At 49.1% G+C, this 16,948-nt stretch overlaps 1 protein-coding gene across 1 annotated transcript; it reads right to left on the bottom strand.

Moving 5' to 3' along the window:
- Window positions 1–10,021: 10,021 nt before the first annotated feature.
- PLA2G5 (phospholipase A2 group V) lies at window positions 10,022–15,151 on the bottom strand. Its single transcript, XM_058551934.1, has 4 exons — window positions 15,112–15,151; window positions 13,727–13,871; window positions 10,849–10,955; window positions 10,022–10,146 (listed from the first exon to the last, which is right to left on the bottom strand). The coding sequence occupies exons 1-4, from the start codon at window positions 15,149–15,151 to the stop codon at window positions 10,022–10,024; spliced, it is 417 nt and encodes a 138-aa protein (XP_058407917.1).
- Window positions 15,152–16,948: the final 1,797 nt, after the last annotated feature.

Raw genomic sequence — 16,948 nt, 5'->3', positions numbered from 1 at the left:
GTGACCTATACAGCCTCCCAGTGTCTCCACACCTGACCACTATCTGCATCACCGGAGGAGCCTGTTTACAGATTTACAAAAGTTCTGATTCAGCTTGGGGATTTGTATTTTTAACAACAGGTAATTCTGAAGCCGCCCTTCTTCCTGTGAGTCCTTAGGGCAGCCTGAGAATGCATCAGGATCCACCCACACAGAGCTTGCTCCTCTGCACCAAGACTAAACTCTTAACCCTTTCCATCCCAATGGAGAATGTGGATGACACTGGGAAGTTGTGGTCTGCGAGCTAGAGTCACAAGGTCCCCCTGTATTGGCGAATGGGGCCGAGTGACCTTTTCAAGGCCTGAGGGCGTGTGAATCGGGTCCTTTATGCACAGTGCACGGGCTCCTTGCTTGCTCTAGTGGAGATGGAGCAGAGTGGTCCACGACAGACCCCAAGAGAATCTGTGAGGAGGGAGCTGGCCCCCAGCCTTAGCCTGCCCCCTTTCTGCTTAGATGACAACCTCTTGCTTTAACTCAAAACTCCTTCATTCGACATCCCATCCTCATCACGCTGTGGAGTGCTTGTCTATTGCGTCTCTCTCTCCTTCCCTCGACCAAGTTTCTTGAGGGAGAGATTTATATTTTGTGGTTGTTGTTCAGTCTGTGTCTCCAGTGCCCTCTGTGTCCTGGCACAAGTATGTGCTCCATAAATGCGCATTGAACGACCAATGGTGGGTGTTGGAGTGGACAAATGACTGGTACTCTATGGGAGCCCAGAAGAGGGACAATGACCTCTGCCAGGGAAGCTGGGACAGACATCACCTGGAGGCAGCATTTGAGCTGGGCCTTGGCAGATGGGAGAGGTAGAGGGACAGGTGTTCCAGGCTCAGGGAACAGCACAAAGGCCAGAGGTGTGAAAACGCGTAGCCTCTGGACCAGCTGCAGGGCCCCTCGCCCCAGGCCCAGCGTGGATCTCCCCACAGGTGCTACCTCCCCCACGACTGCTGTTACTCCCTCCTGAGAGCTCGCCAGTGCTCCCCCAGATGGGACCACTCCAACTACAGCATCACCGTCGGCCACATCCAATGTGCTAAGTGCTGCGTGGGGCCGCCTGGGAAGACGAGAAGAGGGGCCACCTCTGCCCTGGACACCAACCTCAGCCCCTGAGCTTGTGTTTGGAGTCAAAACTCTTGGGCTTGGATTTGGTGGTCCTCTCCATGACAGATGCCATTTACTGAGTGCCTACTGTATGCCAGGCACTGCAGTGGGTAATTTATGTGCATCGTATCATCAAATATTCCCAACAACCTAGTGAGGAAGGTGTTATTAGCCCAGTTGACAGCTGAGGAAACGGAGACTTAGAGAATTTAAATCACAGGCCTGAAGTCACACGGCGAGGAACTACACAGAGCTATAATATGAGCCCCTATCTGACTCCAAAGCCATCAAACACTAGCTCCCTATGATTTAAACTCAGCGGCTTGGGTTTCTGTTTCCTAATGAGGAGCCAAACCTCTGTGTTTATGTCCAGTTCCTCTGCTGGGTGGTTACTGAAGGTTTAGGAACTGATGCCATCACAGGCTTGAAGATCTACAGCCAAAAGCCCAATTCCGATCTAAGGTTTGAGGAGAAGGGTGAAGGGGCCCAGGGGATCGAGCCCCAGGGGATCCTTTGGGGTTTTTGTATAACTAAGGCTAAGACATGGAAGCCACTCAGACGCCTGCAACTTCAGAGCCAGGCGGGCCCTGAGAGGTCATGTGAATGACGGTTTCTCAAAGCCTTTTGATGGCAACTCACAGAATGTAATAGAACTTACACCTGGACCCAGCCAACCCACACATACACAACCACAATAGAAACACAATTTGCTGAAGCAACGCTTTACTACTTGTGTTATATCAACACATGCTTGCACATACACACACAACACACACGCATGCTAGCACACACACACGTACACACTCACCAGACGCAACCCTCTAAACTGATTTCATGCTTCCCTAATGGACCGGGGTGACAGTTAAAATTATCCATCAAACCTGCTCTTGTAACATGAAAAAGCCGAAGTCAGGAAGGGTAAGGGGCACGTCCAAGGTCACCCAGGACATGTGCAGAGGCAGGACCAGAACCCGATATCTAGCTCCCAATATTTCTACTTCCCTAAAATTCTGATTAATAGAATGTTAACCCGGCTGAGTGTGTAGGAGGTGTTTGGATGCTTTTGGGTACAAAATCCCTACAGCTAGACAGGGTCGAATTCTGTGCTTCTCGAAGGATCAGAAGGCACTCGAAGCTTTGCAGTGCCTTTGGGTCACTACGGTGGCCATCGGTTTTCACTGAGCCAGCAGGAGTCTTGGGGGCCAGTCTTCCCCAGAACCAGGTTTTCTGTGCTGAGTTCCTGTTTCTGATCCCTGGGTGTGGTTCCTGAGAAGACGCAGACGTGACCCCTGCTCTCTGGGCATCTGTGATGGAGACAAATGAGGGAGCATTGTACAGAGGGTCTGACTCAGTGGACATTTCCTGGGTGCTCCCTCTGTGCCAGGCTCTGTGCCATCAAGGAAGGGGGTGCTGAGAGCAGTGAGGCACAGCCCTGCCCCCAGGGAGCTCAGCTTCTGGATCTGCACAGACCCAGGTTCAAATCCCCACTAGGCCTTTCTCCAGTCGCTTGGCCAAGGTTACATGCTCAGCCTCAATTTACTCACCCATTAAATGGGATAATTATACCTACCTGTTGGGTTATTGGGAAGATTAAATGAGATAATCTGTATGAAAGCCTCTGGCACATGGTAGGCAGTCAGTAAGTGGTACCTTTTATTATTATTATTATTACTGATAAGAAAAAATGCAATTCACGGGTGAGGAGAGGAGACAAATATCCCAGAGGAGAAGAAACAGCATGAGCGGAAGCAGAGTGTAAAGTATAGGACAAGATCAGAGGAGCGGAGGTTTTCTGAGGTAGGAAATAATTGGGAGAGCAAACTGGAAAGGCAGTACAGCCGCCAGGGTAAAGACTTTAAATGTCAGGCTGAAGAATACAGTTTCAGCTTAGCTAAGTCAGGCAATGGGGAGCCAGTGAAGGCCTTAGAGGAAGGGAGGGACGCAATTGGAGTGCATGAAAGAAAAGATGGATAGAGGACCCTTGATTGATAACAGCTAACCCCTGCCAGGGGGGTTACTTATTGTATAGTTATGGGCTTTCTGAACTCAGCAGGAAAAGGGATTCTGCCATCATCCTGGGAGCTTCCAGGAGGTGGCAGGATTTCGGAGGTTCCCAAGAGAGGCTGTTGCCAGTTAGGTGGGATGGGCTGGGATGGGTGTCTCTGATTGGCTAGCCAGAGGTGAGCCCTCCTGTTTTCTTCCCAGGCTGGTACAGGTCCCAGGAGCGAGTGCCAGAAGCATATCTGCAAGTGTGACCTAAAGTTGGCGGGCAGCGTCTGGACACATACAACGGTGGAATCTTATTTTCAGGAGCAAGACATGCAGAAAGTCCACGCCCCCCTGCTGGACATTAGGGCACTGAGTTATCTCCCCCCAGCCCCCTGAGGACACCACCTAGCATGGCAGTCTAATGACGTGCCCATCCCCTCACCCAGCACAAGCCCAGACCAGGGAGACGTCAGTGACTGGGAAGCTAATAGGTGAGCCCAGCGCTTGTCCAGCTGCCCCACCACCGAGGTCAAAATGCCACACCCACTGTATTGTCTGCCCAACTCCTCAGTTCCCGTTCCCACACTGGTCTGTGAACTCCTTGAGGGCAGAGACTGTGTCTCATTCAGTCATTCATTCACCCAACAAACACTTGTTGAGCACCTGTATGTGCCCAAGCACTCGTTAGGCCCTGGGAAGCCTGCTGTATCAACCACCACTTGGTCAGAGTGGCAGCACTACTAGGAGATACTTACATATAAAATACGAGATTTTTTTTATAGGGATTTGGCTTTCCATGATTGCAGGAGCCAGTAAAACAGTCTGTGAGAGGCTGTTTCTTTTTGTGCTGGTGTTGCTGCCTGGAGTCTTGTGGCCCAATTGGCAGGGCCAACTGGAACTACAAGGATGAGTGGAACCCACGAGGACAGCCTGGAACACCCTTCAGCGTCTCACCACCTCCAAGTCTTCAACAAGAGAAGCTAAAGGAGGTGATGGGGCAGGACCTGGAGGTGTGCAGCTCTGGCTACTTCCCCACAGTGACACGGTGAGCCAGCAGATACGGGACAACATGCCCGAGCCACAATGGCATCTCGTGCCCTGCGGAGACTTTCTGATGGTAAAAATCATTATGCCTGCTACTCCACATTTGCTTCCAAATCTCATGCAAAACATCTCCTGAGACCCATTCTAACCTGGAAGTCTGCAGGGATGGAAATTCCGGGAAATACAGTTTCAGCTTAGCTAAGTGACACAATACAGATCCATGACAATCCACCCCTTGTTGACTTGGCACCCATATACACCTCTTCCAACCGGTCTTAACTTCCAAATAAAGACCGTAGAAAAATCAGGTTTCTGCCTAACATAATGCAGTTATCCCTTGTACAACCCAAAACAGACTAACCTCCCCCAAAGAGGGTGCAAAGTCCTTTTATCCATCCTTGGGTCATGTTCATTTCTATTCTGGTTGGGTCATAATCCCCTTTGGATATTCTCTGATTTAAATACTGAGACGTAAGTTTAAGTATAGTAACACCTCTTCTACAAGACAGTAGAGCCACCCCGGGCTGTAAGGCTGCAGCCGCCCACTTTCAGGGAGTGCCAGCATATTCTGGAGAACCACCTGCAAGACAGGCTCAGATCTTTTTCTTCCTCAGTCAGCTGGTCCTAGAGAACTCGCCCATGAAGTCATTGGTGCAGAGGAAGAAGGAGAGGATGATGGCGCAGGTGTAGGGGCCAGAGGCATCTTTTTTCCCCCTGCTCATGCAACTAACCTGTGCCTTCAGCACCTTTTCAAGTCCAGTTCCACATACATCCTTCCACGTGGTGATGGAATTGCTGCTGTGCACACCCAACTTGATAACTTGGTGGGTCAGATAACACCCAGTTCACGATGGGCAACTCAGGTCTCCTGATGACTTGGTAACCAAAGTCAAGAATTCAGTCTCTACAAAGGCCCGTTAACAAGCCAGATGCTATTTCTCAAAAGGAAAACAATTACTTGCAGCTGATGGCAAGGCTTTGCTCCAAAATCCTGAGTCTGCCCTGTGCTTTACGCATAGGGGCCTGTGGAAGCTTCCATGGGGCATTTCTACTTGTACACACCAAGGACTATTAGATCCACTGGGTCATACTCTGCCAAGTAACGGAGCAACTTGCATGGCAGCCTGGGCTCATTACAGAGCCTTCTCTTGTTCTGGGCCCCACCCAAAACTGGCAGCTGTTCAGGTCACTTGGTAAACGGGTTGAAGTAAATCTCCTAAATCCAAAGGGACCCACAAGGCGTTGTGCTTCTCTCTCAAGGGATGGAAGGGCCAGATGCCATGACTTGTCTTATATCTGGAAAGGGATGTCTCAACATGTCCCAGACCACAGGACACCTAGAAACGCCACTGAGGTAGCAGGCCCCTGGATTTTTGTGGGATTTATTTCCCCCCCCCACCCCACTCTGGCACACCTGTGTCTTACCACTGAGTCTAAAGTAATTGCTTCTTCCTGATCACCAGGTCAAATCAGCATGATATTACCAACGTAATGGACCAGTGTGACGTCCTGTGGAACGAGACAACTGAAGTCCCTCTGGACTAGGTCACGACAAAGGGCTGGAGAGCGGATGTAGCCCCGCAGCAGGGGAGGGAAGGAGTGTTGCTGGCCCTGCAAGCTGAAAGCAAATTCTTCTGATGGCTTTACTAATAGGTGCAGAGAAAAAGAAACCATTCTCTGGATGAATAGTTGCAAAACAGGAGCCAGGATGTGTATTGATTTGCAACAAAACCACATCTGGAACAGCAGCTGTGATTGGAGTCACCCTCGATTAAGTTGACATTACTCCACTGTCATTCTCTAATAGACATCTGTCTTCTGCACAGGCAAAGGACTGTCATGTCCCTCATGCGGATCTTGAGTGAGAATTTAATGCATGAACTCATCGTTTTCTTCTTTCAAGTTCCCCATCCCCATAATTTTTTTATTTCCGCTAAAATGCTCTCTGGCATCAACTACTTGGTCGCCCAAAGCCTGTGAAGATGAGGCCTTGACGAGGGGTGTGTAGAGGTGGATCATTTAAGCAGCTGTCTTATCCTTGCAGGCATGGATAATCAATGTCCCCTTGACCACTAAAAACCAGTCATTCATGCCTTTAAATCTAATCAGATAAGAAAACCAACTCCAGATAACCCCAGAGCAATTCAGAGAACCCATCCTTCAAGCTCTGTTCCTTGGAACCACTTCTAGTTGCAGATTCCATATCAGTCATGGAGTTCAGGCAGAGAAGCAGACTACTTTCTATATCACGCTATAGAGAAAGGGATGTGGGAGCTGATTTAGCACTCTACGGGAGGCTGTCTTCTGTGCCTGGAGCTACAGGCTGAAGTTCACAGGGCAGACAGTCTGAAAGGGAAGAAGGGTGTGAAGTGGGGCGAACAAGGGCGAACGGGAACCTGCAAGGATGAGTGGAACTGAAAAGGATGGACTGGAAGCCAAGTGGGTCTCTCACTACCCCCCGGCCCCAACCTCGATGCTAGGTAGGTCTGCCAGGATAAGCTGGCCAAAGAGTCGGAGATGTTCAAAGAGGAGACCAGTAGGCTCACACCAGCAAGGTGAGCCAGCAGATCCGTGACAGCATGCCTGAGCCACTGCCTTCCAAGTGTAAAAAGAAAACGCTGAGGGGCCGGCCCCGTGGCTTAGCGGTTGAGTGCGCGTGCTCCGCTGCTGGCGGCCCGGGGTTCGGATCCCAGGCGCGCACCGATGCACCGCTTCTCCGGCCATGCTGAGGCCGCGTCCCACATACAGCAACTAGAAGGATGTGCAACTGTGACTCACACCTTTCTACTGGGGCTCTGGGGGAAAAAAAGGAGGAGGATTGGCAATAGATGTTAGCTCAGAGCCGGTCTTCCTCAGCAAAAAGAGGAAGATTAGCATGGATGTTAGCTCAGGGCTGATCTTCCTCACAAAAAAAAAAAAGAAAGAAAGAAAGAAAATACTGCTGCTTCACTTCTGCCTTCCAGATCTCACACAAAACATCTCTTTTGGCCTCTGCTAACCCAGAGCTCTGCAGGAAAAGGAATTCTGGGAAGTGTTGTTCCAGCTTAGCTAAGGTAACAGAATCTAAATCTACCTTGCCTGCCCTGAACAAAACCAAATGCGTTTTCCCCCAGCACCTGTCCCAAGGCCTGGCTAGGCTCCAAGTCTCCCCAATGTAATGCCGTTGATCCTACAGCCTAAACTCAGATTTCGAATCAAGCAGACTGCTTCCATCCCACCTGTCTTCCTTAGCTCTGCGGCCTCAGGCAAAGCATTTGACTTCTCTGAGCTTCAGGTGCCACCCCTATCATGGGGATGAGAACACCTGCCTCATAAGGTGGATGATACTGTCTTCGTGGTGTCCAGCACGGAGAAGGGACTCTATAACCAGTGGGTTTTACTCTGGTGCCTTTTCAGTTTGGTAACAGCTATGGTAACCCTCCCCCGAAATGTGCACATGCGCATAACAAATGATTTTACGTATGTTGGGGGTGCTGGGGGGTCCCATTTGTATCTGAGGCCAATTTCAACTATCGGTGACGGGCCTGTATTTGTAAGGCAACCTGTTGATTGAGTGTCTATGCGTCTGTGTTATCTGCCTGCTCTTACATAAAAATCTATCCAGAGGGGCATTTACAGTCTGGGCTGCGCATTTCAGTATCTCCCTTGAAAGGGGGGGTCATGTAACATTGAGAGGGACGACCTCCCTGGTGGTTCTTTTCCCAGTCAAGAGGTGGTCAAATAAAACAGTCACGGAGACCGCCTCTTCCCAGGTTTTGGTGCCCCCTTGGCTGTCATCATTTCCCCAGAGCTGTTCACTGCAGTGAGAGGGCGTCCAGGACAGCAGCCATGGAGGACCTCAGTGGGGTCCCCTCTACTGATGTTGGAGCCCAGAGCCCCCGCCAGACTAACCCCCCAAGGACAGACTCTGGAATCCCAAGAGGCAGTTCAAGCAGAGAAGAAATGGAGCTGGCCGTCGGGTGGAATCCAGGGATCCTCCTGAGAACCCCAATGCAGGTGAGTCCCTGAACCCCTCCAGGGTCCATTTTCTCTCTCTATGGGCTGGACTGAAGACAGTGGGATAGTGGCCAGAGCCTAGGATTCAGAACCAGGATCTGAGGTCTAATCCTACTTCTGCTGTTGATGTGCTGTGTGACTTTGGGAAAGTCTCCTAATCTCTCTGGGCCTCGGTTTCCCAGTAGATAAATGAAGGTTCTCCATGGGCCCTTCCAGCTCAAACTCATGTCAGCCTGTGGTGTTGCTTTTATAACCTTGCAGCATCCCTCACCCACAGATGCCTATCTGCCTCTGTCTAAATACTGGGGCCCCAGAAGAAAGGCTTGCCCACAGCCGCCTCCTGCAGAACTTACCAACAAGACACCACCCTGCCTGCCACCTGACCTTGAAGGGAAGGGAGAAGCCTGGGCTTGGGTCTCTTCTCCATCATCCAGAATATCGCGATTGAAGAGAAATGGCATTGAGTGAAGCTTCTGATTTCCTCTACACACCTATTTAAAAATGGATTTAGGAAATGGCTTTGATCAAAAAAATTTCATGAGTAGATTGGACATTTGGGCCCCATTCCGTGTTCCATTGTCAAATATAGACAGGAGTCCATATCAAACTTTTCTAAAACACCAGTACATTCAGGGTAATCTTATAAAATTAAATTTTATTTTGAAAATGTTCAGCATTGGAGGTTTTTAAAAAAAGATCCCATTTACCATGTGGTTATTTTTGGGTTTGTCGTTGTAAGGAAGCCAAAGGTCCTTTCTTGGAAAGGACTCTCATTGTTTTGGAATGTGTCCTTTCCTCCTGCAGTCTTGGTATTAGAAGGCCCTTTCTTTTATGAATTGATAGATGAGTTGGGTTTTTAAACATCCTTACTTGGTAAAAATAAACCCCATAGATGAACCCTTTTTTTTTTTTTAATGTCCTGCTCTATAAAATCCCAGAATCTCAGCATCCTTGTGTCACCATCAAGGTGTCTTCAACATTCCCTTTTTACATTGCAAGAAGCATTACTTTCTTATTTAAAAAGACTGAAAGTCAGGGAGTTTCCGTAATGGGCCTGAGCCCACACAGCTGGAGAAGCCAAAGCTAGGATTGGAATGTGATCCTCTCTGGCCTGGAACCCCAACCTGGCATGACTGCCAATCATCTTCTCCTCACCCTCTCAAGGAAGAATGAGACCCAGGGCTTCGCTGCAGAGGACCCCCAAGGTTAAGGAGATGAGCACCAAAGAAGGGTTGGATCTCAGCCCAGAAAACCTTTTATTTGCTAACCTGCACCTTCTCCCTCTGAGAGAACGTGGTTAACTTCGGGTTCAGTGCCATAGTGGCAGAGAAAAGCACAGGCCATCCCCCACAGCAGAGGAAAATGCCTGTGTGGTTTTTATTTGTCTTGAAAATGAATTTTATTTAATATCTATATGGCAGATTATGGAGTCAATTTTGCTTCTATTTGAGTAAAAATTCTCTAGAGGGTGGTAGTGACAATCCGACTGCAGAAACTGAAAAGTAAATGCATCCCAGGAAATTCTTCCTCCTGGAAAAGGGGCGCCGTCATCAGGGGCGAGGAGAGACACAGCTGGCCTGGAGTCAGGGGCGAGCTCTGGCACCAGAGCGGCTGACCTCACAAGTGGAGGCTGGGGACCCTGACCTCACCAAGTCCTATATTCAGAGTCACTCTCTCGGGACTGTCTGGAGGGTGAAGTGTGGCCATGGGGCTCCTCCCAGCCCAGTGGACCACTGAGAAAGAATGAGGTCCGAGACCTGGGAGCCTCTCTCAGGAAACCCGCCGAGTGGGTGAGCTCTGTGCTGTAGGAGAAGGGAGAGAAAGTCTGGGTCTGGGAGGAGCTCACTGCGGGTGACTAGATGCAGAGGATGTTGGGAAAGTAACGGTAAAGAGGGTTGTAGCTCCACAGGTTTCTCTTCAGGCAGTAGACGAGCTTCTGGTCGCAGGTGCAGAGCTGCTGCTGGCAGAGGGGTCCGAGCTCTGCAAACAGGACACCAAATGCAGAATGAGGAAGGGAGGATATGCTCTACCGACACTGACTCCTGGGCTTGCTTCAGTCAGGACTGGCTTCTAGTCTGAGCAGATGCCCCAGTCTGCTTCCTGCTCCAAGGAAGCTCTCAGTCTGATGAGGGAGGCACAGCTTCTACACTGGGGGAATGCATAATCTGATGGAAGATGCACAGCTGCTGCCCAGGGTGAGGTTTCAGCTCAGGGAGACACAGCTCCTGCCCTCAGGGAGTTCCCAGTCTGACGAAGGACACATATTCCCTCGCCTTTGGAGTTCCCAGTCTGGTGGCGGAGACAGCCTTTGCTCTGGAGGAACTCCAGTTCTCATAGAGGAGACACTGTACCCAGACTTAGCTTTGAACACAGATGGACCTGAGCTTGAATCCCAACTCTAGCTGTGTGCACTGGCAAGCCTTTGAGTCTCAGTTTTCTCATCTGTAAAATGGGGAGACTAAATCTACCCCACAGGGCTATTTTGGGGGAACAAGTAAAAGGAAGTATGCGCAGCATCTGGCACCTAGACAATGCTCAGTCTAAAATGTTTTAGCCCTTCCCCCAGAGGTTGGATACAGCTGCAAAAATCCTGCCCCTCTTGCCCCCAGGCTGGCTGACCTTCAGGGGCAGCTGACCTCAGAGCCAGCAGAGACCCAGGCTCTTCCAGTGGCCCAGCCTTACCACAGGTGACCAGGCCCCGTGCGAATCTGTATCTGTATGACTGTGTCCAGATGTAGCAGCCTTTCTCCTCCAGCTGCCCATAGCAACGGTCATGCACCCAACAGCACCTGTCAACAGGAGACTCTTAGATCCTGAGTGGAAGGGGCAGAGGCCATCTTGGTGGGTGTGGTCTGGCAGAGAAAGAACCTAATGATATAGCTGAGTACTCCCCCCCTTTTCCACTAGGGCTGCCTGCCACTAGCTAGCAGTTCACTGACCCACTCTTTTATTCCTGGGCTCATGGTGAGACTACATTTCCCAGCATCCCTTGCAGGTACGTGTGGTCACATGACTAGGTTCCCACAAGGAGAATGCGGGCAGAAGTGACATACACCACTTCAGACCTACCCATAAAACCCTTCCACACTATCCTCTACTTTCTCTTTCTCTATCTCTCAGCTGTATGAAGATGATCCCGCTGAGGACTCTGAGGCCACAGGGGAGGGCAGAACCACAAGAGGGAAGGAACCTGGGTCCCAGAATCAACGTGTGATTCACATTGAACTGTTATGTGAACAAAAAATAAACTTCTGGTATGTTCGGTGTGGCAGATTGCATTTTTTAAAAAATCTTGATTTACAGAAAAAATTAAGAAGACTGTACAGAATGCTTCCTTTTACCCCACACTGAGTTTCTCCTATTATCAACATCTTATGTTGTTACATTTGCTACAGCCAACAAATTGATATATTATTAACCAAATAATTAACTAATTAACTAAATAATAGTATATCATTATCGATTCATTAATTGTAAAAAGTCCATAATTTATGTAGATTTCCTTAGTTTTTATCTAATTTCCTTTTTCTATTCCAGGATTCTATCCACGACACCACGTTACATTTAGTTGTCATGTCTCTCTAGGCAACTCTTGGCTGTGACAGTTTCTCACACTTTCCTTGTTTTTGATGACCTTGACAGTTGTGAGGAGTACTGATCAGGTATTTTGTAGGATGCCCTACTATTGGGATTTCTCTGATGTTTTCCTCATGATAAGACTGGGACTATGGGTTTATTTATTTATTTTTTTTGCTCAAATTGTCCCAGCTTTGGTCATTGGGAGCTCTTTCAGTTGGTTCCTGTGCTCTTTGACATATCTCTATCAATGTGGGGTCTGGTTTGGGTTGGTTTTGTTTGAACACTTCCTTAGTTGGGGCGTTATAAGAAGCTCCAGGCTCATCTTATATATGTCCTTCCCTAGTCCTAGAATCAGTCATTTTTCCATAGAGCCTTGGTTCCTTTTATTGGAGAATGGTATTAGAAAAGATCTGGGCACTAGGTGTTGCTTATTGCTACTGGGGTGTTGATTCTTTTAGGTTCTGTCAGCTGACAGAGTAAAAAATATGTGTCTGTATTAACCCATGGATATGCACGTATCTATAACGTATTTCTATACGTAACCATCTGCATCTATAGTAAGCTAACCAGGAGTTCATACTGAAGTCTCTGACTCTAATCCATCACCACATGGATCATTCTAGCTTCCTGTCCTTGCTTGTCTGTAAACTTGCACTCCAGCAGAGAGAAAATTGGCTCCAGCCATCTGCCATCCATTGCCTTAATTGCCCCATTTCATTATACTTGTCTAGCAGTATCAGAATTGTCAACCCAGCAGGTTGCATTTTCCGAAGAACAATCTCTCCCGTTTCATGTGTTCTTCTAGAATTTTGATACTTCCCCATCAAGATGTGGAATCTAGGTCCCCTCCCTCTTAAAGCCCTTGTGACTGCCTGGACCACGAGCCCGCTGGAAGTAACGCCATGGAACTCCTGAGGCTAGATCGTAAAAATGCCATACTCTTTCTGTCTTGCAGTCTTGGGACACTTGCTCTTGGAACCCAAGAGTCACCCTGCTGTGAGGAGATCCAAACAGCCTTGGAGAGGCCTAAGTGAGAGGAACTGAGGGCCCCAGCCCACAGCCTCATCTGAGCTCCCAGCCAGCAGACAGTGACAACTTGCCAGCCATTGGAGTGAGCCATCTGGAAAGTGGATCATCCAGCCTCAGTCAAGCTGCCCAAGCTAAAACCGGATGGAGAAGAGACAAGCCAGCCCACTGAACAAGAAATTTTTATAAACTGAGGTGTATGGGGAAGCCACTCTGGGTTAAACCTGATTTGGCCTAAATTTTATTTAAACTAAAGGAGCCTGACTTATGACCAGTCAAACATACATTGTACATCTGCTTTAATCATTACCCTGAAATAAAGAATGTGCTCTTTGAAGATAAGAATTAATGGCTCCCTTCTTATGACCCCAGGTAAGTCATTTCCATGGCACCAGGGTCATGTTGACCTGCTGTGTATGTGCTAATCTGTAACAAAATATCTCCTTGAACCCTTGCAAGAATGTATCCCTGTCATGCTTTGTGTCAGTCTCCTTGTTTGGAAATTGTATGTAACTGTGCTGAAAATCACTCTTCTTTGGAGAGCTTTCTTCCTTTGCAAAGGCTGAGGCTCCCAGGCTATAGTCCTCAGTTTGGGCTCAATTAAAACTCTTTTTAATCATAATCCTAGATTATGATTATGGATTATTTGCATCAACACCACTAAGCCCTGCCCAAATGGCAGATTCTTGGCAAAATAAATGGTCATCATCACTTTAAACCACTACGTTTTAGGATGGTTTGTTACGTAGCAATAGACCAACAGATATATTAGGCTGCTGAGATTTGGGGAGTTACTAGATGTATCTTGGGCAAGTCAGTTAACTTCTCTGAGACTCAGTTTTCTTATCTATAAAACGGGGCTTTAATACTCATCTACCAGCATCGACGTGGATTAAATGAGATAACATGGGTGCAGAGCCTGGAGCATAAAGGGCAGTTATGATAATCAGCTCACCAATCGGTACCATCCTTGGGGGTCCCTCGACCGCCGAAGCCACAATAACAGCCGTAGAAGCCATAGTCCATCAGAGCAGTCTTTCCAGTCACCTTCTCAATCATTGAATTCAGTTCTAGCAAGCTCCCTGGTACAGCAGGCACACCTGAAAGACAGCCCACATCCCCAGAGGAAAGCCAGGCACGCCTGCTCCTGGCCCACTTCCCCAGGGTGCTCCAGCCCTTTCTCCCACCCGAGGGCTTGGAGGGACCCAGGTGTCTCTTTTTTACTCTCCCCATTAGAGAGAGAGGAACAAGAAAGGTGAGGGCAAGCAGTATAGAGAGGTGGTTGCAAGTTTGGACTTGGAGAATGAGCAAGCCTGGGTCAAATCCTGACTCTGCCACTAATTCACAGTAAGGTGTTGAATAGGTCACTTAATCTCTCTGAGCCTCAGTTTCCTCATCTGCAAAATGGGGGCCTACAATGAACGCCTACCTCTTGGAGTTGTCATGAGGGTTAAAATAAGATAAGGTATGTAAATTTTGAGCACAGTGACAGACACAGAGTAAGTGACCAAGAAACATTAGGTATAATTAATATGGTATCCGTCTGAAGCAGGCAGACAGGTGCTCCCTGTCTCTCCTGACAATGCACCCCTACCACCCCCACAACCAACACCAGTTAGAACAAAAGGCACAGAATCCTAGAGCAGATCTTAGAGATCCTTGAAGCCAGCTCCCTCGTCTCACAGACTGAGAAACTGTAGCTTGGAGGGGAAAGTACCTTGTCTAGAGTTTCACAGTGACCTAGAGGCTCTCCCCCTGCCCTAGGCCTCCCCTCCTCCTGGAGTCTCCAGGGATCTGACAAGACATCAAAGATGTCTTGGACAGCCTGTCAGGGGTTGTGTACGTGGTTATGGGGCTGCAGGGGAGGCCTAAAGCCATGCTCCCCCAGCAGTTACCTTCAGCTGGGAGGTGGCAGCAGGTGGGGCAGGTAGAAAACCCAGACAGGCCTGAGTAGAGAATGACCCAGGAACCATGGAACGGAGTATTTATATAAGGATCTTGTTTTATTTTGGCTTTATTTTATTTCATTTCTCATCAAAGTAAAAAAATCTGCCTCCCACATTTGCAAGCCACATATCTTCCGCACAGCACAACCTTCACACACCACCTCCTAGAATCCTGCCGCAGCCCAGCCAGTTGGCTGAATACTATCCTGTGTCACAGACGAGGAAACAGATGCTCAGGGAGGTGAAGGCTCTTGCTGACGACTACACAGTAAGTGCAGGGCCAAGATTCAAACTTAAGTCTCTATGACCTCAAAGACAGGTCTCCTTTCCACTACCCTACTGCTCCTATAGAGTGGAAGGTCACAAGTTCAGAGGTCGTGAGGCAAGCACTTACTACAAGCCAGGAACAAAGCCAGTGTGAGGAGGTCCTTCATCTCCGGGCTTCTGGCAAAGAAAACACATCCATGACATGCCTATCAGGAGATGCTCCCACGGCCCACTCAGACTCCACCCCTGCTCCCCACCAGGCACCACCCCCACCCCCCCATGTTGGGCAATCATCGGGCAAGCCCAGCTGGAAAAGATGTGGCAGAAACCTCAAGGAGTTGATCCAAAGGGTCCCTGGGGGCAGAGGGCATTTGTGGGGCATTGTCCCCAATAGAGATGGGAAAGGACTTTCCCCCCACAAATGCCCTCAGCACAATTGCAAGTTCTGCAAAAAATGGCTAAAAGTAACCAGAGAAACAGGTGGGATTCTTAAATGGAGATTTGGTGGCACAAGTGAGGGGCGGGAATTGACACAACCTGAACATGGCCCTTGATGAAGGACGCAGGGACCTGGCAGAGAGAAAAGAATCCAGGACAAAGGGAGCGACTGGTGCAGGTGGTGGGAGGGCAGAAAAGAGACTGATGGTTTCAAATCTCATATTTCTTTTATCTCGTGGTGCTGAGGGGCTGATTTCAAGAATGTCTTTCTGGCTAGTGTTTGGAGGGCATAAACTGGGCAGATTCACCCCCCTCTCCCGACACTGAGAATGGGGCAGGCTGAAGAGCGCTCTGGAATGAAACATGAGCACCCCCCTGTGAGCACCCCCTCAGGGCCTTGTCCCGGCTCCTGCGGGTCCCAAGCACTTTTGCTTTCATAGGCCCCTTCCTCCAAAAAACAAATTCTTTTAAAACTATATTTTACAAATGCATTGGTATAAAAACAAATACAATCCAGCCTGGATTCATTATTATATATTGTTTTTGTTTTTTGTGAGGAAGATCAGCCCTGAGCTAACATCCATGCCAATCCTCCTCTTTTTTTGCTGAGGAAGACCGGCTCTGAGCTAACATCTATTGCCAATCCTCCTCTTTTTTTCCCCAAAGCCCCGGTAGATAGTTATATGTCATAGTTGCACATCCTTCTAGTTGCTGTATGTGGGACGCGGCCTCAGCATGGCCGGAGAGGCGGTGCATCGGTGCGCGCCCGGGATCCAAACCCGGGCCGCCAGTAGCGGAGCGCGCACACTTAACCGCTAAGCCATGGGGCCGGCCCTATATTCATTTTTTTCCTCCTGATTTTAAAAGAATTTAAAACATTTTCATGGGCCCCACACCCTGTGCCTACCTCAAGAATTAGTCAACCTCGCGTGCTCATGACAGCTCTGATGGGTAGGTGTCATTGTTACTGTTTTGCCAGTGGAGAAATGGAGGCTCAGAGAGCTCAAGGAACTTGCCAGAAGTGACACAGCTAGTAAGAAGTGGGGGCAGGGTTCAAGCCCAGGCCTTGTGTGCCCCTCACTGCACCACACAGCCTCCCATCAGAGAGATGTGTTCTCTTTTGAGCAGAGGGGGCTGGGTTCCTTCACATGCTCTACCCCACGGGCCTGGAGGCCCCAGATTCCCTCCCCAGCATCTGCCTTTGGCAAACACATGAATCGCTGGCCTTGAGTCCAAAAAAATCACATCCAGAAGGCAGAGGAAATTCCACATGTTTTGGGCCAGCGCCCGATTCTAACTTGGCCCCTCAGAGCTTCCTTACTGGTGGCTGCCTGCTCCCCTTCCCTCTCTGGATCACAAAGTTCTGGTTTATCCTCAGCTGCTCAGCTGGCCTATGCTCTGTGGGGTGTCACCTTCAGTGCTCTGCCGTCTCTGATCCCTGAGTTCAGTGGTCACTTCTGCCCCAAGCCCCTGGCACCTCCCAATGCCTGGCTGCAGACACACAATCTCTGCTCCCCAGGGCTCCT

The sequence above is a fragment of the Diceros bicornis genome, chromosome 13, assembly GCF_020826845.1.
Source record: "Diceros bicornis minor isolate mBicDic1 chromosome 13, mDicBic1.mat.cur, whole genome shotgun sequence".
Classification (NCBI taxonomy): Eukaryota; Metazoa; Chordata; class Mammalia; order Perissodactyla; family Rhinocerotidae; genus Diceros; species Diceros bicornis.
The sequence above is the reverse complement of the archived record's forward strand: the minus strand, read 5'-3'. Positions and strand labels throughout refer to the sequence as shown.